Source organism: Saimiri boliviensis, chromosome 2 (assembly GCF_048565385.1).
Source record: "Saimiri boliviensis isolate mSaiBol1 chromosome 2, mSaiBol1.pri, whole genome shotgun sequence".
Taxonomy (NCBI): domain Eukaryota; kingdom Metazoa; phylum Chordata; class Mammalia; order Primates; family Cebidae; genus Saimiri; species Saimiri boliviensis.
The window spans coordinates 153,286,174-153,310,884 of record NC_133450.1 but is presented as its reverse complement, the minus strand read 5'-3'; the positions used below and the strand labels follow the sequence as shown (position 1 = coordinate 153,310,884).

Genomic DNA, 24,711 nt, shown 5'->3' with positions numbered 1-24,711 from the left:
CAAAATATCAGAAAAGGTTCACTTATAAGGATATTAACATACAAAAGTGACTTTTTTTTTTTTTTTTTTTTTTAATAGATGGAGTCTTGCTCTATTGCCCAGGCTGGAGTACAGTGGCATGACCTTGGCTCACCACAACTTCCACCTCCTGGGCTCAAGCGATTCTCCTACCTCAGCCTTCCAAGTAGCTGGGACTACAGGCATGTGCCACAACACCTGGCTAATTTTATATTTTTAGTAGAGATGGGGTTTTGTGACGTTGTCCAGGCTGGTCTCAAACTCCTGAGCTCAAGCGATCCACAGGCCATGGCCTCCCAAAGTGCTAGGATTATTGGTGTGAGTCACCATGCTTAACCGTGACTTTATTTTTCTTTTCTTTACAGAGACAGGGATTCACTATGTTGCCCAGATTGGTTCTGAACTCCTGTCCTCAAGTGATCCTCCTACCTCAGCCTCTCAAAGTGTTGGGATTACAGGTGTGAGCCACCATGCTCAGCTGACATTTCTTAAATGGTCCACAGTGTCACAATGTGGAAGGCTTTAAGGATTACAGGTGTTGACTTCTGAACATACCTGGATGGAGAAGATAGCCAGATTTGCTTGTTTGGCGTCTGCTTGTTGATCACGTAAGTTCCTAGATCTCCGCCCAGTTTAACAGTTAAGACACCACTCTAGGGAATTCGGTGGAAAAAAGCATGAAGAAATTAAAACAAGACAAAGTTAGCACGTTGTCATCATTGCTTCATGTTTTATCTCAACACTTGCCATTTCTACAAGTCTACAATATACACCATAAAGAAATGTGTTTAATTTAGCATTTTAAAATAGGAGTTTGTGTAGAAAGAGCTTTGCTTTCAGAATTAATCCTATTCTGATAGGATTAACCATAATGATGTTGTATCTTACAGAGCTTTCTCTGTTCCCTGTGAGGTCTGCAAAGTGAGAATGGTGATGAAGCTTGGAGAGTTAAGTGACCTGTCTGAGGTCTTGGCGCTGGCATCTGGGACTGCTGGTGTGTTGCCCTGTTATCAACCAGAACATACCAGAGGACAGTAAAAAATGCAGACTCTAACTCTATTAGAGTACCACATCAGCCCAAACATCAGACATGACAAGTCTGTTACAGAAGTAGTAAAAGGAAGGAAAGAAGTACTCAAACCACCTGCTTTGCTTGTCTTAGAAGAGCATTAGCTTCGGCTCTGTTGGTAGAAGGCAGAAACTCCAGATTAAGTTTTTTTATTTACAGACCCTTCTCATGCATCTAAGAAGCTACTCAGACACTCCTCCAAGGCTTTATTTTTCTCTAAAGAGCCTTGAATTTTTCAAAAGACTGGTTGGTCCATCTTTGACCAATAAATGCTCATTTAAATTTGAAAACACTCTTTCAACAAGTCCTTTACTCCTAAGGCCTGTGGTCTCTTTAGAATGGGTGGGATAGGAAAGAGACAGCTACAGGGCTCAGTTCTCTGTCTTGGAACTGGTAAGCAGGAGGGAGCCTGCTGTGCCCCATCTTGTGCTTGACTTGCAGAGATCCACAGTGGCAGCCTTTTTCTGTGCATTCTAGAGTCTCCATCCAATTGAAAGGCACTGAATGATTCTGACAGCACACTTTTGCAACACAGAGAGCTATTTAGGCCAGGCATGGTGGCTCATGCCTGAAATATCAGCACTTTGGGAGGCCGAGGCAGGCAGATCGTTTGAGCCCAGGAGTTTCAGACTGGCTCGGGCAATATGGTAAAACCCTGTCTCTACTAAAAATACAAAAATTAGCCTAGTGTGGTGGCATGTGCCTGTGGCCTCAGCTACTCAGAAGGCTGAATTGGGAGGATCACCCGAGCCCCGGAGGTTAAGGCTGTGGTGAGCTGAGATCACACCACTATACTCCAGACTAGGCGACAGAGTGAGACCCTGTCTCAAAAGCAAAGCAAAACAAAACAAAAAACCCCAAACACAAAGAGGTTATTTGCTTGTAATGCTCTTCTAAGACAAACAAAGCTATCTAAATGCCAGAGCGTAGTAACAATAATAATATAACTGACAGGACTGGGACAAGGGGTACTACTGGGTTATTTTTTTAATAACATTTTTTTTTTCTGATTCAAAAAGAAATGTTTAGAAATGATAACAGATGTCAGCAACGCAGATAGCATAAAGAAAATGAAAACACTGATAAAAACCTTAACCACTATTTACTCAGTTCCTGCTGTGCCAGGCTAGGTGTTTGGCACTTTGTGTAAATTGTTTCCAACTTGACTACAATTGTTGGAGGTAGGGTTCATTATTCTAGTTTCACAGATGAGGAAAACAGAGGTTCACAGTAAAGAGTACTTAGTGATTGGCAGAGATAATCTGAAATCCAGGTCTGTATGGGTCGAAAGACACTGTTATTTCTATAACGCAAAGCATTCTCTGGATCCCACTACCCAGCGATAAACGATATTCACTCTTAGGTAATCAGCTGCCGGTTTTTGTTTGTTTTTTACAACAGGGTCCTGCTCTGTTTCTCAGGCTGCGGTAGTGCAGGACCATGGCTCACTGCAGCCTCAAACCCCTATGCTCAAGTAATCATCAGCCTCAGCCCTTACCTCCTGAGAGCTGGGACTACAGGCACGATGGCCGGGTAATTTTAACATTTTTCTTTTATAGAGATGGAGTCTCACTATATTGACCAGGCTGGTTACAAACTTCTGGCCTCAAGTGATACTCCCATCTCAGCCCCACAAAGTGCTGGGATTACGTTACAGGTGTGAACTACTGTATTCGGCCCCATTTTTTAAAAAATTTATTACAGTAAAAAGCACATAATGTTAAATTGACCATATTAACCATTTTTAAGTATACAGTAAAGTATATTCACACTGCTGTGCAACGTAACTCCAGAACTTTTTTGCAGAGATACACTGAAACCCTATGCCCATTAGAAACTAACTTCCCTGTCCCACAGCCCTTAGTAACCACCTGTCTACTTTGTTTCTATGATTTTGACTCATCTGTTTTTTTCAACTGACAAAAATTATATATTTGTGGTGGTGTTTCTATGATTTTTGACTACTTTTGACTACTTCATGAGTGGAATCATAAGTATTTGTCCTTTTATGACTTGACTGCCAGTTTATGAAAGGATTTTTTAAAAAGGTCTAGGATTGCCAAGTGCAGTAGCTCCCGCCTATAACCCCAGCACTTTGGGAGCAGCACTTTGGGAGGCTGAGGCGGGCGGATCATCTGAGGTCGGGAGTTCAAGACCACTCTTACCAAGTAGAAAACCCCATCTCTACTAAAAAAACAAATTAGCCAGGCATGATGGGAAATGCCTGTAAACCCAGCTACTCGGGAGGCTGAGGCAGAGAATCACTTGAACCTGGGAGGTGGAGGTTGCAGTGAGCTGAGATCCCACCATTGCAGTCCAGCCTGGGCAATAAGAGCAAAACTTTGTCTTAAAAAATAAAAAATAATAAAAGAGCTGGGATTATACTATACATAAGTTTGTTTAAAAAACATTTTTTTCCCTGAAATCCATTTTTATTGTTTTAGTATGACTATATTTCATTTATTTAACAGTTTCTTAAAACTGAGACTGCATGTAGTGACTAATGCTTATAATCCTGGCACTTTGGGAGGCCAAGGTGGGAGGATCGCTTGGGCCCAGAAGTTCGAGACCAGACTGGGCAACATAGTGAAATCTTGTTTTTACAAAAAAATTACAAATTCACTGGGTGTGATGGTGCGCACCTATAGTCACAGCTACTCGGTAGCTGAGGTGGGAGCATCTCCTAAGCCTGGAAGATTGTGACTGCAAAACTAGTGATCACACCACTTAACTTCAGCCTGGGTGACACAGAGAACTTGTCTCAAAAATAAACAAACAAATGTTTCTTAAAGCTGTACACTTCAGGAGTTTTTAGTATTTTCATAAAGTATGCACACATCACTACTATTTAATTCTAGGCTATTTCCATTACCCCAAAAAGAAACCCCGCACCCATTAACACTCACTCCCCATTTCCCACTCAGCCCATACACAGAAAATTTTTTATTTAAAAAAATTTTTTTCTGAGACAGAATCTCGTTTTGTCACCCAGGCTGGAATGCAATGGCGTGGTCTTGGCTTACTGTAACCTCTGCCTCCTGGGTTCAAGCGGTTCTCCTGCCTCAGCTTCCCAAGTAGCTGGGACTACAGGCATGTGTCACCACACTAGGCTAATTTTTGTATTTTTGGTAGAGACAGGGTTTCACTATGTTGACCAGACTGATCTCAAACTCCTGACCTCGTGATCTGCCTGCCTCAGCCTCCCAAAGTGCTGGGATGACAATGGTGAGCCATAGTGCCCGGCCAGAGTCTTATAAATTATTTTTCCATGAGATAACAAGCTCAGAGAATCAACACACAATCATTGGTAATCTGTCCTCTTTGGGGCTCCTAAATGCCACAATTGTGTGTTGTGCCCTACACTAGAAGGGCCACCATTCAGCAGAAAGGGCAGAGGATTGAGTATAAAAGGTGAGTTCCAGGTCTGGTCTCATCACTGATCAGCGGTGGGCCCTGGGCAAGTCACATTCACCATGCCTGTCTCCCATGATCCCCCTATGCCTCCTTCGAGGACTCAGGGCAAGAACTCGGGGCTGATGCAAGCTCAAGGGCTCTGCTCTTGTACCCATCACCACAATGCCTCAACAGACAGTGAATCAGGGGGTGCACATGCAATCACTTTCCTATTTGAATTGGAAATCTTTTGAGTGACTCCAGGCATCAGGCCAGTCTTTCCCAAAGGGTATTTTTTTTTTTTTTTTTTTTTTGGAGACGGAGTCTCACTCTCGTCCAGGCTGGAGTGCAGTGGCTCGATCTCAGCTCACTGCAATCTCTACCACCCGGGTTCAGGTGATTCTCCTGCCTTAGCCTCCTATCTGGGATTACAGGCTCCTGTCACTGTGCCCAGCTAATTTTTGTTTTTAGTAGAGACGGGGTTTCACCATCTTAGCCAGGCTGGTCTTGAACTCGTGACCTCATGATCCACCCACCTTGGCCTTCCAAAGTGCTATGATTACAGGCATGAGCCACTGCGCCTGGCCTTTCCCCCACCACAAAGGGCATATTAATAAAACAAATGTGAGAACCCTTCTAGCTCCACAGCTCTCAAGCTATTTCTACCCACTGGCACCTTCTCTGCAGTCCACTTCCTCCCTTCCCACATAAGACCCACTCATCTTTACCCTGCTGCCCCTCTGTGGGTCCCACTGCCCATGGTGCTCCCTGCCTCTGCATTCAGAGCTGCCTCTCTGCTTGCTTGTTCCCTGACCTCCACTACTTTAAGTACCTTGGTGGCAGGAGATTTGTCTTTTTATGCTAGCATCTGCAAGTCTAGCACCTCCATTTCTCCTGCAAAAACGACATTTGTGGATGAATGACCAACTGGTCAAATGGTGAATGAGTGGATGATGGTGGATGATGACCACGCACTGTGACGCCATCTGCCCAAGTAAGGGCAAGTACGCAGGGCAGAAAACCCCAATGTTCAACTTCCTCCCACCAGTCCGCTCACTATAATTAGATTTTTTTTTCCCCCACAGATCTTGGAACTATTTTGGAAGGAAAGTGGCAACAGGAAAGAAACTAGCTGCATTAGTTCAGCAGAAATTCTTAATGCTTTTGGAACTGACTAAAAATAGACCAAATAAAGAGGGCTTTCTCTTCATCATTATTATTATTCCTTAGACAATCTGAGTCTATTTTGGGAGTGTGCATGGCCTTAAGTGCAGGGGGATTGTCAAAATATGTAGCAGCTGCTGAGACACAGGCAGTGGCCACAGCTGGTGAGTCTTACTGACTCCTCCTAGTTAAGATCAGCCCTATCTAGCAGGAGCAAAAATAGTGATTACTGTGTCAGCAGCTCACTCGTAGAAACACATATAAGATGGCATGTTGAGTCAGGAGACTTCACACACATATGACCTCCTGCATTTCTAAAGTAGATACCAACTTGCTAGGATGTACTTTTACCTATGTCATTTTAACTGATCCTCATATAAACCTGAAGAGTGGAGGTTAATGTCATTCATTTCATAGCATGTGTGGGCAGAGTTTAGCCTGAGACTTGGTTTCCCTGCAGTTACTACAGGCTCTAGTAGAGGCAAGAGAAGAGAAGGCCCTTAACTCTCCCACCTCTAATCAGCCTTCGGATGCTCAAGTTGGCAGGTTAGTTTGTAAGGGTTCTCGGCCCTCTAGGGCTGTCTGTGTGAGCACTTTTAAATCCCTGCCTAGACATTTCCTGGTATTAGTTAATTGCCATCAAGAGGATTAACATCTTCAAGGGGCCAGGCGTGGTGGCTCATGCCTGTAATCCAAGCTCTTTGCGAGGCTGAGGTGGGAGGACGGCTTGAGTTTGCAGGAGTTTGAGACCAGCCTGGCCAACATGGTGAAGCACTGTTTCTACTAAAAATACAAAAATTAGCTGGATGTGGGGGTACATGCCTGTAATCCCAGCTACTTGGGAGGATGAGGCAGGAGAATTGCTTGGAACCCAAGGCGGGGGATGCAGTGAGGCGAGATCGCGCCACTGCACTCCAGCCTAAATGACAGAGAGAGACTCCGTCTCAAAACAAACAAACAAACAAACAAACAATCCCATCTTCGAGGGATTTTCTTCCACTGGCAAAAAAGAACTACTCTAAGGCCTAAGCAATAATTCTAAACCAAAAGGCAGACCCTTGCTCAAATCTGCCACCTGGTGGCCAGTCGATAAAGACCAACACTTCCCTGGCTTCTAGGATCTGGGGCTAATGTTTCATCCAATTTAGAAGTTCTCACATCAGGCCAGACATGATAGCTCACGCCTGTAAGCCTAGCACTTTGGGAGGCTGAGGGAGGGCGGATCATCTGCAGTCAGGAGTTCAAGACCAGACTAACCAACACGGTGAAACCCTGTCTCTAATAAAACGCAAAAATTATTAGCTGGGTGTGGTGGCAGGTACCTGTAATCTCAGCTACTTGAGAGGCTGAGGCAGGAGAATCATTTGAACCCAGGAAGTGGTGGTTGCAGTGAGCTGAGATCATACCACTGCACTCCAGCCTGGGTAACACAGTGAGACTCCCTCAAAAAAAAAAAAAAAAAAAAAAAAAGTTCTCATACTAGCTGCACATTAGAATCATCTGTGGAGCTTAAAAATCCATGCCCTGCTCAGACCATGCCACACCCCAGACCAAGTAATCAAAATCCCTAGGGATACGTATTAGAATCCCAGGTGAGCTTTTCAAAAATATGCTTCCCAGAAATGTACCCCGACCTACCCCATCACTGTCTCACAGAAGCAGGGCTCAAGTCCCTGTAATCTGAATAACTTGGGCAGTTACCTTAATCCTGCTGAAGAACTATGGGTCTAGTTTGGTGTACCCTATGCATGCCTGCTTGACAAACACACACTCAGGCCCCTCTCTGATTTGTCTTAATGGTATCCAGTGAAGCTGGAAAATGAGGCTAAGAGAGGCTGAGTGACTTGCCCAGCATCACAACAAGGCTGGTAGAGGTATGCTGCAGCTTGAACCCTAGTTTTTTGTTTGTTTGTTTGTTTTTGAGATGGAGTTTTGCTTTTGTTGCCCAGGCTGGAGTGCAATGATGCGATCTTGGCTCACTGCAACCTCCACCTCCCAGGTTCAAGTGATACTCCTGCCTCAGCCTCCTGAGTAGCTGGGATTACAGGCATGTACCACCATGCCTGGCTAATTTTGTATTTTTAATAGAGATGGGGTTTCTCCATGTTTGTCAGGCTGGTCTTGAACTCCCGACCTCAGGTGATCTGCCCACCTTGGCCTCCCAAAGTGCTGGGATTTTAGGCGTGAGCCACTGCAGCCAGCCAAACCCTAGTCTTTTAACCCAGCCAAACCCTAGTCTTTTAATCCTACCCAGAACTCCATGCTACTTGATGCTTAGCTCTGCTGGAGGGGAATTCTTCATTTCAGTGAACTAAAATTCTCGGGGAGAAAAAGAAAAATTAAAAGAAGTCGAGAGGTACCCCAAAGGAAACATCATAGTCTTCAAATGTGTATGGCTTGTCTGCAAGGTCTTCAAAAAACTCTGCTAAGGAGTCCAGCGTTTCCTCTGCTAGTCTTTCATAGGTGGTCTCATCTAGAGAGCTGCGGGGGAAGCACAAAACCCAAAATGTATGATTACCAAACGCTTCCATTTTGTTAATATCAAATTTATACTTTTGTTTTTTATTTAAATTTATTAAATTGATGAAAACAACTTGCAAAAAGTAAAATTTTTTTTTTTTTTAAGATGGAGTCTCACTCTCTCACTCAGGCTAGAGTGCAGTGGCATGATCTCCGCTTACTACAACCTCTGCCTCCTGGGTTCAAATGATTCTCCTGCCTCAGCCTCCCGAGTAGCTGGGATTATAGGCATGTAGCCACCATGCCTGGCTAATTTTTGTATTTTTTTTTTTTTTTAGTAGAGATGGGGTTTCGCCATGTTGGCCAGGCTGGTCTCGAACTCCTGACGTCAAGTGATCCATGTGCCTCAGCAGTGGTGCCTGGATCCATGCGCCTCTTGAAATGTTAGGATTACAGGCGTGAGGCAACTTGCCCAGCCCAAAGTAAAAACTTAAACAGCACAGAAGGGATTACAGAAAGAAGCAGGCAGCCCCCATCCCCAGATGCAACTACAATTAATTTTCTGGGCCAGGAGGGGAGGTGGCTCATACCTGTAATCTCAGCACTCTGGGAGGCTGAGGTAGGCAGATCACCTGAGGTCAGGAGTTTGAAACTAACATGGCCAATGTGGCAAAACCCCATCTTTATTAGAAATTCAAAAATTATCATGTCCTTTGCAGGGACATGGCTGAAGCTGGAAACCATCATTCTCAGCAAACTAACATAGGAACAGAAAACGAAACACCGCATGTTCTCACTCATAAGTGGGAGTTGAACAATGAGAACACATGGTGGACACAGGGAGGGGAACATCACATACCAGGGGCCTGTCAGGGGCGGGAGGTAAGAGAAAGGAGAGCATTAGGACAAATATCTAATGTGTGCAGGGCTTAAAACCTGAACGATGGGATGGTAGGTGCAGCAAACCACCATGGCACATGCATACCTATGTAATAGACCCGCACGCTCTGCACATGTATCACAGAACTTAAAGTATAATGTAAAAAACACAAAAATTAGCTGGGCATGGTGGTACGACCTTGCAGTCCCAGCTATTCATGACACTGAGACACAGGAATTGCTTGAACCTGGGAGGTGGAGGTTGCAGCGAGCTGAGATCACGCCGCTGCACTCCAGCCTGGATGACAGAGCCAGCCTGTCTAAAAAAAAAAGTCTTTTCTGTATCCTTCTATCTTCATATTCTTTTTAAGATACAAATGAAATATTTTGCATTTGTCACTTAATTATGTCTTAGAAATTGTTCTACATTAGCACCTATGGATTTTTATAATATTTAATTTTATGTTATTTATCCAGTCCTCTTCAGCTGGACATAATGGATGCTTCCATTGGTATACTCCTATAATGGAATACTACACTGCAAAATAGAATTGTCTATAGGAACAGTATGGATAAATCTCACAAACATCATTGTGATACAAAGAAACTATACACAAACATGTCTATACTTAATGAGAGTTTATATAAAGTAAAAAAACAGGCAGAACTAATCTATGGTATTGGTAATCAGAATAGTAGTTACTCTGAGGGGTTAATGACTAGAAGGAAGAGAGGGAAGGACTGAGGACTAGAAATGAGCAGGCAGCTTGCTTGCAGGGGCCAGTAACATTCTATGAATTGAGCTTACATGAGTATGTTCATGGGAACATTCAGTTTTTGCAAATTCATCAAGCTGTATGCTTGTGACTGGATACATTTCCTTACAGATACTATTTTTCAAATTTAAAATTACTTTAAATCCACAGAGACAGAAAGTAGATTAGTGATTGCTGGGTTCTAGGGAAAGGTGGAATGGGGAGTGATTGCGAATACAAATAGGGGTTCCCTCTGGAGTAATGAAAATGTCCTGGAATTAGTGGTGATACCTGCACAACCTCGTGAATACACTAAAAAGCCTTGTATTATACATTTCAAAATGGTGAGTTTCATGGCATGTAAATTATAACAATAAAAATATTATAATAAACATCCTTATAAGAGCTTTTCTGCCCATGTGAGGATATATTAATATCTGTAGGTTATAAGATATGTATCAGACAACTCTACTAACTGTAAGTTTCCAAGGGACCTAACGTAAAATACCAGGAGCTGCTGGACAATTACTGTAAGACATACAGATCTGCCATATGACCGGCTTCCCCACCCAGTCCATTACCCACTTCAAGGAAACAATGTGGGGAAGGCTAGCTGATTGGATTGGTGAGGGGCTGGCCTTTAAAAAGAGCGGGTGGCCTGATACGCTGTGTTCTGAGAGTGAGCTGGACAGAATGGGTAGGAGAGGTTGGTTGATAAGTGTCTTGAAGAATCTGAGAAACATAAAAACACAACTAGCTTTATACCTGACAGTTATAAAGTCCAAAGTGAAGAGGCTGGAAGGTTACCTGCCAGCAGACAGTTCGGCCCTGGCAGAAGCAGGCTATCTTCCTACACATGGCAGGTCAAGGGTATGCTTCCCAGAGGCCAGAGGGAGCTGGACTTGGGGCATCCTGCAAAGGCCCTAGCCAGCCTCCCAGGACTGCCAGAAGGGGTAAGGGGAAAGCAGCAGACAGTCTTCTCAGGGAGAAATGTTGGTGGCTGGGACTGGAAATGGGTGTCACCAAAGCAAAAACCTCAAACATGCAGTGTGCAGTGCCCCTTTGAGACTGTGGCAGGGTCGATGAACAGACACAGCAGCCTGGGAGGCTCAGAGGCTCTTCAGACCTTGTGAGCCATGCAAAGCCCTCTGGAAATCTGAGTCTCAGGTAACCTGGAGGGCCAGCAGTATGCCTACTGAGCATACAGCTCTGGGGCCACTTAGAAGGTTCCTGAATATGTGTGGCTTCTTACTGCTTTTAGCAGATGCGACAAGAAAAGAGGAGGCCAGGAGAGAACTGGCATATCTGCAAGTGGATGGAATGAAATGGAACATTGGAGATAAAACACTGCACAAACATGGAAAGTCAAAGGGAAAACCCAAGTTTTTTTTTTTTTTTTTTTTTCCTGAGATGGAGTTTTACTCTTGTTGTCCAGGCGGGAGTGCAATGGTACGATCTCAGCTTACTGCAGCCGCCGCCTCCCAGGTTCAAGCAATTCTCCTGACTCAGCCTCCTGAGTAGCTGGATTACAGTTGCCCACCACCACTCCTGGCTAATTTTTTGTATTTTTAGTAGAGGCAGGGTTTCGCCATGTTGGTCAGGCTGGTCTTGAACTCCTGGCCTCAGGTGATCTGCTTGCCCCAGCCTCCCAATGTGCAGGGACTATAGGCATAAGCCACTATGCCCAGCCAGAGAAACTAAGGCTTTGAACAGCAAAGGCTTCCTATTGAGCCAAAACAAGGGACTCAATCCTGCTGCAAAAACCAGGTTGAGGGCATTGCTGGTCCCCAATCTTATTGTTTAACTTAACCTCAAGGTGCCTGCCCTTAGGCTGACAGAGCTGGGCCTGGGAGCATGCAAGGAGATAAGGCAGCCTGAGGCTTCCAACCAGGGAGGAAATTTGGATGTGGTTCCTGGCACATAGGACTGCCTGAGGGAAAACTCTACTCTCAAAGAAAAATGAGTCTGTGCTGGACGTGGTGGCTCATGCCTTTAATCCCAGCACTTTGGGAGTCCTAGATAGGTGGACCACCTAAGGTTAGGAGTTTGAGACCAGCCTAGCCAACATGGTGAAATCCCATCCCTACTGAACATAAGAAAATTAGCTGGGTGTGGCAGTGTACGCCTATAGTTCCAGCTACTCAGGAGGCTGAAGCAGAATTGCCTGAACCCAGGAGACAGAGGCTGCAGCGAGCTGAGATGGCACCACTGCACTCCAGTCTGGGTGACGGAGTGAGATTTTGTCAAAAAAAAAAAAAAAAGAAGAAGAAGAAAAATGAGTCTGGCCCAAAATAGCCTACTGGAGTCTTTTTTTTTTTTTTTTTTTTTTTTTTTGAGACGGAGTTTCGCTCTTGTTACCCAGGCTGGAGTGCAATGGCGCGGTCTCGGCTCACCGCAACCTCCGCCTCCCGGGTTCAGGCAATTCTCCTGCCTCAGCCTCCTGAGTAGCTGGGATTACAGGCACGAGCCACCATGCCCAGCTAATTTTTTGTATTTTTAGTAGAGACGGGGTTTCACCATGTTGACCAGGATGGTCTTGATCTCTCGACCTCGTGATCCACCCGCCTCGGCCTCCCAAAGTGCTGGGATTACAGGCTTGAGCCACCGCGCCCGGCTTGCCTACTGGAGTCTTAAAACAGGCTGTGGAACCACAAACCGTTATCAGCATGAAGTAGACAGTGAAGGCTGCTCGCCCCCAAGGAGGGCACACTTCCCACTGCCTGCCTCCCCTGTGGCCAAGGAAAGTAACAGACAAGCAGGAGCCCCCAGGGAAGCTGAAGCAGGGATTTGTGGAGGAGCAAGCTCCGCTGCCAGTGCTGCCCAGCAGGGCTCCACTGCTGTGGGGTGGGGTTGGGGTGGGGGCCAGGGCTGTGCTTCTTTTCTGAATGGAGTTACAGTTGCGGTTATCCTGCTCCTCTCTATCGTGTGCATGCGTATGCGTGTGTGTGTGTGTGTGTGTGTGTGTGTGTGTGTGTGTGGTGTGCGTCCGTGTTTCTGTGTGTAGGTCAGAAGATTCTTAAAGCTGAGAAAGAGAAGACTGCCTGTCACCTGGAAATCTTAGACTTGGAGGTAGCTGCGGTGACCACATGGCCATCGGTTGGCTTTCTTGGGGCTGGGGGTAAATGCATCTGAGTGTGGAAGGAGGGTCCACGCAGATACTGGTTGGCAGCGGGTAGACTGCAGCTGTGCCTGACAGCTTTCCGCAGGGAATCATTGCTGGCTTCTCAGGGCACTCGCTAGACTTTACTTCCCAGCCACCCTTATGGTTAGTTGAGGCCATGCCACTAAGTTCTCACTGTAATGCGAGTGAGGAACAAGTGGCACTTCCAGCCCTTCTGTGCTTCTAGCCCTTTCTGGGAAATGAAACTTGGACATGGTGACTAAGACTCAACAACGCAGAGGGCAGTAAGGCACTGACAGATAAGGACTGAACTGGAAGCTGGAAGGAGTGTAGTTCCTAAAATTCATTTCTCTTTTTTTTTTAGAGATGGGGTCTTGCTATGTTGCCCAGGCTGGAGTACAGTGACTATTCACAGGCGTGATCCCACTACTGATCAGCATGGGAGTTTTGACCTGCTCCGTTTTCCAACCTGGGCCAGTTCATCCCTCCTTAGGCAACCTGAGGGTCTCCTGCTCCTGGGAGGTCACCATATTGATGCCAAAGTTAGTGCGGACACCTGATCGGCATAGTGCACTACAGCCCAGAACTCCTGGGCTCAAGCAGTCCTCCCACCTCAGCCTCCTGAGTAACTGGGACTACAGGCACGTGCCACCGCGCCCGGCTCCTAATTTATTTCACGAGGGATGCCAACCCTGGACTGGCCAGAGAGGAGGACACAAACATTGGTTTGGGTCATTATATTTTTGGGTCTGTTACAGCAGGATGGCCTGACCTAACTATTAGGATATTGAATAAAATGGTACCAAAACTCTGGAAACAACCTGAACGTCCAACAATAGGGGATAGGTTAAATGGATTACATCACATCCATACAACCTAATATTATTTCATTAAAAATAATGTGGTGGATACTCAGTCATACAGAAAGACACCTATGATTGTTGTGGTCGGAATAAAACAGGTTCTTATGGGAAAGGAAGAGAAGGAGGGAGGAAGACATCTCTGACGTGGAAGGTGTTTTATCTTACCCTGGGTGACCCAAAGTCCCCGTTTTCCTCAAATTCATCAAATAGACACTCTGCTTTTTGACATTCTGAATCTGGTTGAGGCCACGAAGATTCAAACTCTGAAAGTCAAAGTTAAGAAGTACGTTACTATTTTTCAGTGAATTACAATCCATTAATGCATAATTTACATATTGCTGCTTCTACATACAAGAGTGCCCCATTTTTTCTAAGAGAAGGGGAATGTGTTACTTTTCTTAAAAAAATTTAACCTCTCTTCTCTTCTCCTCTCCCCTAGTTCCCAGCTTCCTTCTTAGCCCTTCAGCAATGCAAATATAACCTTTCACCTGCCCCTCAACAGACATTCCCCTGCAGGGCAAGCTTTTCTAACTGTGGGCTCTTCCAGAGCCCAGATCTCTCCTCCAGCTGACAGTAGATTTGCAGACCAAAGTAAATCCACCTTGGAACTTTCACCTCCCGGGGTTGGCCTGGAACTTCCACCCTCAGGGATGCCTCAGAGCATATTGAAAGCATGCCCACTTGGCTGCTGCTACAGCTTATTTCTACCCAGGAAGGTGCCAAGTCAACTGTCCTGTAGAGTAGGCATGGAGCTAGCAGAGGGACCCCCCCCCACTTGCCCTTGCGCCCTTCCCCTCCTATTATAAAAAAAGTATCCACTTTCTGTTCCAAAGGGGAAGCAACACTTTTAAAGAAAGGAAGGACACTTTGTACCCTTTACCCAAGCTAGTTTCAGAATAAATTCACTTTTTTTTCGTACCAGGGCTTGCTCCTCTTGTTAACTGGACTCTGCATCCGGCAAGCAACTAACCTGCATTTCGGTTACATAATCGTGCTGAAGTTTTTTTTTTTTTTTTTTGGTTTGTTTTTTTGTTTGTTTGTTTCTGAGACAAAGTCTCGCTCTGTCACCCAGGCTGGAGTGCAGTGGCACGATCTCAGCTAACTGCAAATCCCTGCCTCCTGGGTTCAAGTGATTCTTGTGCGTCAGCCTCCCGGGTAGCTGGAACTACAAGTACCTGCCACCACGCCTGGCTGATTTTTGTATTTTTAGCAGAGACGGGGTTTTACCATATTGGCCAGTCTGGTCTCAAACTCATGGCCTCAAGTGATCTGCCCTCTCAGCTTCCCAAACTGCTGGGATTATAGGTGTGAGCCACTGCACCCAGCCCTATGTTAAAGTTTTTCAGGAATATTTCTTAGCATTTTTTTGACCTTGTTTTAGTGCATTACAGTGAGTTCTCCCTGTGTCTCTCTAAGCCCGTGTTGTCCAACAGGCTAGCCAACAAGCCACATGTGGCTATTTATACTTAAATTTGTTGGAGATAAAACAAAACCAAATCAGCTCCTCAACTGCACCAGCAGCTTTAAGAACCCTGTGGCCACAGGTGGCTAGTGGCGCAAACACAGCATTTCCATCACATCAGGAAGTTCTACTGCGGGGCTGTTGCAGGCTGTTCAGGTTACAGGGTGGTTAGCAGGAGGCTGGGAGGCATCCACAATGCTCTTAAAAGGTCACTAAGAGAAGCAACAGGAAATAGCAAGAGGCAGAAGCCTGCTGAAGTCCAGAGGATTGGCTCTGACTACTGACTGCTGTCTGACAGATCTTATTAGCATGATCTGCAGGAGAGAATGTGACCAGCTAATTGTTTTTAGTCTCTAACTGCTGGGCATACAGGCGACAGGGTCTGAGTTGATTACCACCAGCTCTGCTGACCAGCTGGGGAGATGAAGGAAATAATCAGACAAGAGCCAGTGGGGCACAAGAGTGGCGCAGCTGGAGTGGTGAGATGCAGGGGACGTGACAGCGGAGGTGATGGAGCGAGGCGGGGGCGGCCCCGGGCCTTGCCAAGGACCCCAGCTGGACGTCATCCTAGGAAGGCACCAAAGGGCTTTAAGAGGTTGGTGATAAGATTTACATTCTCCAAAGGTCACGGGTTGCCATGGAGAGAAGGGGCAAGAGCCTATTAGTTACTGCTCTTGAGCCAGCATTACCCTTGGCAAACTCAGAAAAGAGAAGGCAGAAGGCACAGGGCTGAGAAGTGAGTAGAGGAGGAAATGGGCTGGGGGCAGAGGAAAGGGAGGTGGGGGCAGAAGGTGGACCTTAGAAACACATGGCTCTGAAGGAAAAGTGAGAGCGCAGCCATGATAACCACCGTTAAGCTATTGTACATTCTAGAGTGTTCTCCATCTGCTTGACACTGCTCTCAGCCTTTACATAAATGGACTGTCCTCATTACAATCCTGTGACGGACATACTCTTATTACAGTCCTTATTCTTGATAGTTTTGTGCTAGAACATTGCCACAAACACCTTATGAGTAAATTATTTATAGGAGAAATACAAGGCTAGGTTCTTGTAAGCCGCCGGTCACAACATTGTTACCATTCGATCAATACATAACCTTATTTCTGTTTAAAGACATCTTATGTTATATATATATATATAGTTGATCCATTAACATTGACCTTGGCTAGGCATGGTAGCTCAACCCTGTAATCTCAGCACTTTGCAAGGCCAAGGTGGGAGGATTACTTGAGCTCAGGAGTTTGGGATCAGCCTGGGCAACACAGAGAGACTTCATTTCAACTTAAAAAATAAAAAACAGGCCAGGCGCGGTGGCTCAAGCCTGTAATCCCAGCACTTTGGGAGGCCAAGGCGGGTGGATCACAAGGTCAAGAGATCGAGACCATCCTGGTTAACATGGTGAAACCCCGTCCCTACTAAAAATAAAAAAAAATTAGCTGGGCATGGTGGCGTGTGCCTGTAATCCCAGCTACTCAGGAGGCTGAGGCAGGAGAATTGCCTGAACCCAGGAGGTGGAGGTTGCAGTGAGCCGAGATCGCACCATTGCACTCCAGCCTGGGTAATAAGAGCGAAACTCCATCAAAAAATAAATAAATAGGCCGGGCGTGGAGGCTCAAGCCTGTAATCCCAGCACTTTGGGAGGCCGAGGCGGGTGGATCACGAGGTCGAGAGATCGAGACCATCCTGGTCAACATGGTGAAACCCCGTCTCTACTAAAAATACAAAAAATTAGCTGGGCATGGTGGCACGTGCCTGTAATCCCAGCTACTCAGGAGGCTGAGGCAGGAGAATTGCCTGAACCCAGGAGGCAGAGGTTGTGGTGAGCAGAGATCGCGCCATTGCACTTCAGCCTGGGTAACAAGAGCGAAACTCCGTCTCAAAATAAATAAATAAATAAATAAATAAATAAATAAATAAAAATAAAAAAATAAAAAACATGAGGCTGGGCACAGTGGCTCACGCAGTAATCCCAGCACTTTGGGAGGCTGAGGTGGTGGATCACCTTAGGTCAGGAATTCCATCCTGAACAGCATAGTAAAACCCCATCTCTACTTAAAATGCAAAAATCAGCCGGGCTTTATGGCACATGCCTGTAATCCCAGCTACTCAGGAGGCTGAGGCAGGAGAATTGCTTGAACCCTGGAGCTGGAGGCTGCATTGAGCCAAGATCGCACCATTGCACTCCAGCCTGAGTAAGAAGTGAAACTCTGTCGCAAAAATAAAATAAAATAATAAATAAAATAAAACACATTAGCTGGGTGTGGTGGGTTGCACCTGTAGTCCCAGCTACTCAAGAGGCTGAGGTGGGAGGATTGCTTGAGGCAGAGAAGTAGAGGCCATAAGTGAGCTATGATTACACCATTGCACTTCAGCAGCCTGGGCAACAGAGCCTGTCTCAAACAACAGCAACACATTAATTGATCTCAGGACAACGGCACCTTAACTCACGCCTAAACAAAGCTTCTCTAATACATGCATTTTCTCTGTGAGGAACATCACGGCCTCATCATGCTGAACTTTGCATTGCACTTGGAGACAATTTTAACCGATCAAAAAAAAAGTACAAAAATGTGAAAACCATGGCACTAACCAGACTGTGAAAAGGACACTTGTTTGCACTATGACAGCTGATAAAGAAGGCAGGGCAGCACTTTGTCGGACCTTGGCTGGGAACGCGCACCTGGAGGAGCTCACATTTTTTTGCTGCTCTGCACACATCTTTGAAACGACCACAAAAGGGCCAGGGGTATTGATTTTCGGGTAACAAATTTTAGCAAGTGTGCAAATTCACAAATACAGAATCTTAATGAATGAGGATCAGCTACAGTTGTGTTTTACAGATGAGGAAACTGAGGCACCAAAGGGTCACTTGCCTACACAGATATAGATAACAAGTGGCAGGGCTGGGACTGAACCCAAGCTGTCTGGCCAGAGTCTGTGCACAGAGGAAGGAATTTTTTTTATGGGAATCAGAGCAGTGCTCAAAACATCCAAGGAAAAGTGTCTGAGAATGTCAGGTTCACCTCAGGGAAGTTCCCCTCTCTCCAGGATCCCAGACCCTTGAACCTTAGTTGTCTTAGTTGTCTTAGCTAATACCTTCACACAGCTGGGTTTTGTTGTTGTTGTTGTTTTCTTGTTTGTTTGTTTTGTGTGTGTGTTTTAATTTAATAGAGATTTGATGGTTGTTACTGGTGGGAGGTTTGGTCAAATGTAGGTCAACGTAGGTTACTCATTCACAGCCAGAAACAGAAGTCTTTCTTCAACTGTGTTTAATCATAAAAAAGAACCATTGCCAAATACTCCTTGCTTTATTTCTTACCTGCTTTTGCCAATTTAACATTCCTTGGGCAACTGCTAAGCCTTTTGGAACCTCAGTTTCCTCCTCTGAAGGAAGGGATCATGGTACTCACAACAAACCTCGTAACTGTCAGCATAAAACAAGAGAACAGAAATACCCCAAATACAGAGCCTGAGAGTGTTCAGGCTCTGAACAAAAGCATGGAGACCTAGGTCAGAGGCAAACTTCAGCTTCCGCCTAAGGGAAGCTCCATTCTGTTCTGCTTGAGGGAGGCAAAGCTCAGAGGTCAAGGTTATAGGATGAGTGTTCTTTTTAAAGTCACTCAGCAGCCACCTCTCCCTCTAATTCCAGGTCACCCAAGAGCCCTTGGACCACAAATCATGGTAGGCTTGCCTAGCTTGAGTCTTCAGATGTGTGTGCTTACTCACACAGTGCTGGCTCATGGGATGCACTTGAGGAAATATTAGATAGTTTCTGGGCCTAAAGTCTCAAGCCCATGGGTCAGGAACTATCTGACCCAATCATCGCCCACCCCCTGGTAACACTCACGGCAGCACCACTGTAACAAAAGAACACCACAGTCAATCAAATGTCACCTAAAGGAGCCTGGATGGAGTGTGATATTTTCACCCAAATAGATACAATCCAGCAGTGAAAACAAATAAATAACAACTGCATACATCAATGTCGACAATGTTCAAAATCAGTATTGAACCGATTTGGTGTTGAACTCCCCCTATAAGGCATAGTCCCGATTCATTCTTCAACTGCTGTGGTTTGACAGGGCCTGGGGCAACAAGGGGACACCTGGGAAGGAAAGCTGGCTTCCCTGTTGGCCACCCAGGCCAGTCCTTACTAGCCAAAGCAGAATTGATACAGCAGAATGCCTTGTATATAAATAATACATAGCTTGAGGGAGATACAGAGAAGGTCAAACTCTAAGAAAAGGAGGGTCTGATTAACAGAATTCAGGCTGGCAGATTCCTCCAGGGAGGATGGGGCAGTGATGGGGTGAGCACAAGGGCCTCCTGAGGAACAAACAAATTCTATCTCTTAACCTGGTGTCATGGATACAAGTATTTGTTATTTTCTTAGCTTGGATGCTATAACAAAATACCAGCCACTGGGTGGCTTATAAACAGTAGAAATGTGTTTCTCAGAGTCCTGGAGGGTGGGAAATCCAAGATCAATGCACTAACAGCTCTGGCGTCTGGCGAGGGCCATTTTCCAGGTTCATAGATGATGCCTTATCACAGTGTAAGGGTGAACAAGCTCCCCTGGGCTATTTTACAAGGGCACTAATCCCAATCACATGGGCTCTACCCTCAAACCTCATCACCTTGCAAGGGTCCCATCTCCTAATATCACTTTGGTGACAAGGTTTTAACATATGAATGGTGGGGTGACACAAACATTCCGACCATAGCATTTATCATTAGCTTTTAAGCAGTATAAATATTTACATATCTTTTTAAATGTATAAACTTGTGTAATTGCGAGGCAATAAAAATGATTTGAAAGTGAGTGAGGGTATAACCTGCTTGTTAGGCCTAAAGTCAAAAGGTCATAGGATCACCGGTGATGGTCTTGTCCCTCTAGGAAAATGGACAGATGTCTAAAAGCTGTCCAAGGCATGCAGAATTGGATGCCTCAGGAGCTTACTGAGTTATATATGAGGCCACATGCTATGGTTTGAATGTCTGTTACCTCTGAAAGTCATGTTGAAACATAATTCCCAATGTGGCAGTATTGAAAGTCACAGCCTTTAAGAGTTGACTGGGTCGGCCGGGTGCGGTGGCTCAGGCCTGTAATCCCAGCACTTTGGGAGGCCAAGGTGGGTGGATCACGAGGTCAAGAGATCGAGACCATCCTGGTCAGCATGGTGAAACCCTGTCTCTACTAAAAATACAAAAAATTAGCTGGGCATGGTGGCGCGTGCCTCCTCCAGCTAATCAGGAGGCTGAGGCAGGAGAATTGCCTGAACCCAGGAGGCAGAGGTTGTGGTGAGCTGAGATCGCGCTAGTGCACTCCAGCCTGGGTAACAAGAGCAAAACGCCGTCTCAAAAAAAAAAAAAAAAAAAAGAGGCCGGGCGCGGTGGCTCAAGCCTGTAATCCCAGCACTTTGGGAGGCCGAGGCGGGTGGATCACGAGGTCAAGAGATCGAGACCATCCTGGTCAACATAGTGAAATCCCGTCTCTATTAAAAATACAAGAAACTAGCTGGGCGTGGTGGCGCGTGCCTGTAATCCCAGCTACTTAGGAGGCTGAGGCAGGAGAATTGCCTGAGCCCAGGAGGCGGAGGTTGCGGTGAGCGGAGATCGTGCCATTGCACTCCAGCCTGGGTAACAAGAGCGAAACTCCGTCTCAAAACAAACAAACAAACAAACAAAAAAAGAGTTGACTGGGTCATGAAGGCTCTTCCCTCATGAATTGATTAATCCATTCATAGATTATCCAATGATATTAATCCAATAATTAATCCAAATATTAATGCATTCATAGATTAATGGGTTATCATGGGAGTGGACCTACTTAGGCTTTAGAAGAAAAGGAAAAGAAACCTGAGGTAGCACACTCAGCCCCTTACCATGTGATGCCCCGTGCCACCTCAATACTCTGCAAGGTCGCCACTAGCAAGAAAGGTGCCTTGACCTTGGACTTCTCAGCCTCCAGAACAGTAAGAAACAAATTCTTTTTCTTTATAAATGCCCAGTTTCAGGCATTCTGTTACGAGCAACAGAAAATGGACTAAGACACATCCAGTTATCTCCTCCTCTAAGCTGTCTCTAGCATTTAAGGGGAAACGTTAAAGATGCAGCCCCTGTCACATCCCTCCATCAAAAAACATAGGCCGCTTCGTGGAACCAGAGTCCTTCCCAGCCTCCAATAGGTAAGCCTGGGGCTGGGGGCTGTGGAGCTGTGCTCTTAAAAGCCATTTCTGTGGATTCTGGGTTCTGCTGAGTAGCCAGAGCCGAGAAACAAGGATCAGGCACTAAATATGCTGTCCTGTAAGGCGGTCAACAGCCCTCATGGTTACTGAGCACTAGAAACGTGGCTAGTGGGACTGAGGACCTGGATTTTCAACTTTAATTTTAATTATTTGAAGTGATAATAAAGTTATTAGGAGACTTTTTTCTTTTTTCTTTTTTTTAAGATGGAGTCCCACTCTGTCGTCCAGGCTGGAGTGCAATCTCCAGTGCGATCTCCGCCCACTGCAACCTCTGCCCCCCGGGTTCAGGCGACTTTCCTGCCTCAGCCTCCCGAGTAGCTGGGACTAAAGGCATCGGCCACCACACCCGGCTTATTTTGTATTTTTAGGAGAGACGGGGTTTCTCCATGTTGGTCAGGCCAGTCTTGAACTCCCGACCTCAAGTGATCTGCCTGCCTCGGCCTCTGAAAATTCTGGGATTACAGGCGTGAGCCACCGCGCCTGGCTATTACTAAGGTTTTTTGTTTGTTTGTTTTTGAGACGGAGTCTCGCTTTGTCAGCCAGGCTGAGCCAGGCTGGGTCTTGCAGTTAGTGATCTTAGCTCACTGCAACCTCCGCCTCCCGGGTTCAAGCAATTCTGTCTCAGCCTCCGGAGCAGCTAGGATTATAGGTGTGTGACACCATGCCCGGCTAACTTTTCTTTTTTGTTTTTTTTTTTTTGTATTTTTAGTAGAGACAGGATTTCACCATGCTGGCCAGGCTAGTCCTGAATTCCTGACTTCAGGTACTCCCCCTCCTAGGCCTCCCAAAATGCTGGGATTATGGGCGTGAGCCACCGCGCCCTGCCAGTAAATTCATTTTCTAAGTCCTGACTTTTAAGCACTGGCAACCAATCCCAAAGTTTCTTCAAACACAATGTGGGCCAAATAACACGTGTCAGTGGGAAGTTTAAGCCTAAAGTACAAACTTCGGAGCCCAACACAAATATGGGTTGGACATGGCCTGCCTCCTTCATCTCCCCCAATACGTGTGCGCACCAGCCACTCAGAAGGGATCTCCTTCCGCCTTCCTGGCCTGTGCTCAGACCGTTCCCTCCTCGTGGAACACTCTCCACCCTTTCCTTGGCATCTTCCAGATCCTCATTAAATACCATGTCCTCCCCTTGAGGAATCTTCCTCATCCCCACAGCCATTCTTTGGGCGTCCTCCTTTGAAGTCCTGGCATAACTAGGTCAGATACTGCTTTGTTTCCCCAAGGGAAGAAAGGGGAATTAATTTGAAGTGCTGAAGACTTCACATGTGTTATTCCTATATAATCCTCACACCAGGTCCGCAGCATGGGCGTCACCTTTATCTTCTCCCTACAGAAAACAAAGCCACGCCTCAGAGGTTAGGGGATCCCCCAAGGTCACACAGCTTTGCCGGGTGGGGCAGAATTTGGAAGCCAGGTCGGGTCATTTGCCAAAAGCCAGGGACCCTGCTGCTCTAACGACTCTGCAGCACTCACAAGTTTCACCTCGCGCCAACAAAGTATTTCGTTAAAAAATAAAATAAAAATCCAGGCTTGAAAATATGTGCGTGTGCGTCCGTGCGCGCGCGCACACACACACACCCTATATGATTTGTAGATACATACACACACATTATGTACATGTGTATGTATATACTAGCAGATGTCATATCTCACTATTACTGAAACAAGTTCTCGCAGAGAAGTGACAAGCATGGAGACAGCCGCAGACCCCTCGGAACCCGCCCCCTCCACCAGCCTGCCAGGCCTTCGCCCTCGCGGTGCCTCGCAGTCGCACAGCGGGACTAAACGTTCCTCTTCCCATCACAAAGCAGAAGCCGGTGCAAAGGCAACCAGGAGAACTAGAGGAAGGGCTTGCAAGGCCGCTGCCGCCGGGCCCACAGGGAGCGCGTTCGCCGCCATGCCCCGAGGCACCGGAGCTGGCGGGGGTGTGGGGGGGTAAGCGCCCTCGGAGCGTCCGGGGCGTGCGCGGGGCCTCCCTGCGCAGGCGTGCGGCGTGCGGCGTGCGGCCCGCGGCGGTGGCCGGCGCGGATACTCACGGCGTGGCGGGACGCGCGGGCCTCTGCGATTCCGGTGTGCAGGCCGCGGCGGCCGCAGAGCTGGGCCAACTCCCCAGGCCGCGGGGCCCGGGTGACGGTCTGGGCCTGGGCCGGGCTGGGGGACGACGGCCAGAGTAGGAAGCCGGCGGCTGCGCGGCGGCCGAGAGTCCACATGCTGCTCCGGGTCTACGGCCCGCCCCGCCCTCTAGCGCGGGGTGTGCTGCGGCGACCCCTGGTGGCCACGGGCCGCAGGCGCTCTTCTGTGGGGAAACAGCCAGACGTTAGATAGACCTCTGGAAGAACTTCCCAGCTTAGCCCTATTCGTGCATTTAACAAAAATGGAGAGCCTGCCTTGTGCAAAGTACGGAGTGCAACCAGGACCCCTGACCCCGGGGAGACTGCAGCCTGGTGACCCGCTGCTTAAGAGATTCTAAATAGAAGGGACTTGGGAGCTGCTGTCTTGCTGGGAAGTAGGTGCATTTACGAATTGAAGCTGTTGCCCGCCAGTGTGGGTTACAGCAGGTGGGCATGTCGGGCCAGGAGACGGATGCTTTGTGTAAATTTCTCTACCCACTTGCTACCTTTGTGACCAGTGGGCAAGTTAATTAACCTCTCTGTGCCTTGTTTATAAAATGCGGTTTATAAAAGTTCCTACTTCATAGGATTGTAGTAATGATAAAATGAGGTAAGCCGTGTAAAGTTTTTTGGACAGGGTTTGGTTCCTGTTAAGCGCACAATAAATGTTATTGTTAAGTGTGTTTATTTATTTATTTGTTTGTTTGAGATGCGGTCTCTCTCTCACCAAGGCTGGAGTGCAGTGGTGCGGTCCTGGCTCACTGCAACCTCCTCCTCCCTGGCTCAAGCAATCCTCCCATTTCAGCCGCCCAATTAGCTGACACTATACAGGTGTGTGTCACCACACCCAGCTAAATTTTGTAGAAAGGGGGTGTTGTTATGTTGCCCAGGGTGGTCTTGAACTTCAGGGCTCAAGCGATCTGCCCGCCTGGGCCTCACAAAGTGCTGAGACTACAGGCATGAGCCACCGTGCCTGGCCTATTGTTAATAGACTTTGAAAGAGAATTTTACTTCTGATACATACTGCAAAGGGCTACAAATTGCAAAAGTTTTCTTCACATTTTATATATGCTTTAGAGGATGTCAAATGTGAGCCGAGTGTGGCAGTGCATGTCTGTAGTCTCAGCTACTCAGGAGGCTGAGGCAGGAGGAT

At 46.6% G+C, this 24,711-nt stretch overlaps 1 protein-coding gene across 8 annotated transcripts in view; it reads right to left on the bottom strand.

The window, feature by feature from the left end:
* Positions 1–23,709, bottom strand: part of FXN (frataxin) — a 69,672-nt gene extending 45,963 nt beyond the window's left edge. For 5 of the 8 annotated variants that reach the window (XR_012516565.1, XM_074394710.1, XM_039461535.2 and 2 more), the window contains exons 1-4: positions 23,484–23,709; positions 13,888–13,985; positions 8,005–8,125; positions 574–671 (exon numbers count right to left, since the gene is read on the bottom strand). Coding sequence is in view for 7 of the 8 variants with exons in the window: in XM_074394710.1 (XP_074250811.1) it covers positions 574–671; positions 8,005–8,125; positions 13,888–13,985; positions 23,484–23,657 (491 nt within the window). In the remaining variant the exon portion in view is untranslated. The remainder of the gene's footprint in view (positions 1–573; positions 672–8,004; positions 8,126–13,887; positions 13,986–23,483) is intronic. The other 3 variants (XM_074394714.1, XM_074394715.1, XM_039461536.2) reach the window with 3 other exon arrangements.
* Positions 23,710–24,711: the final 1,002 nt, after the last annotated feature.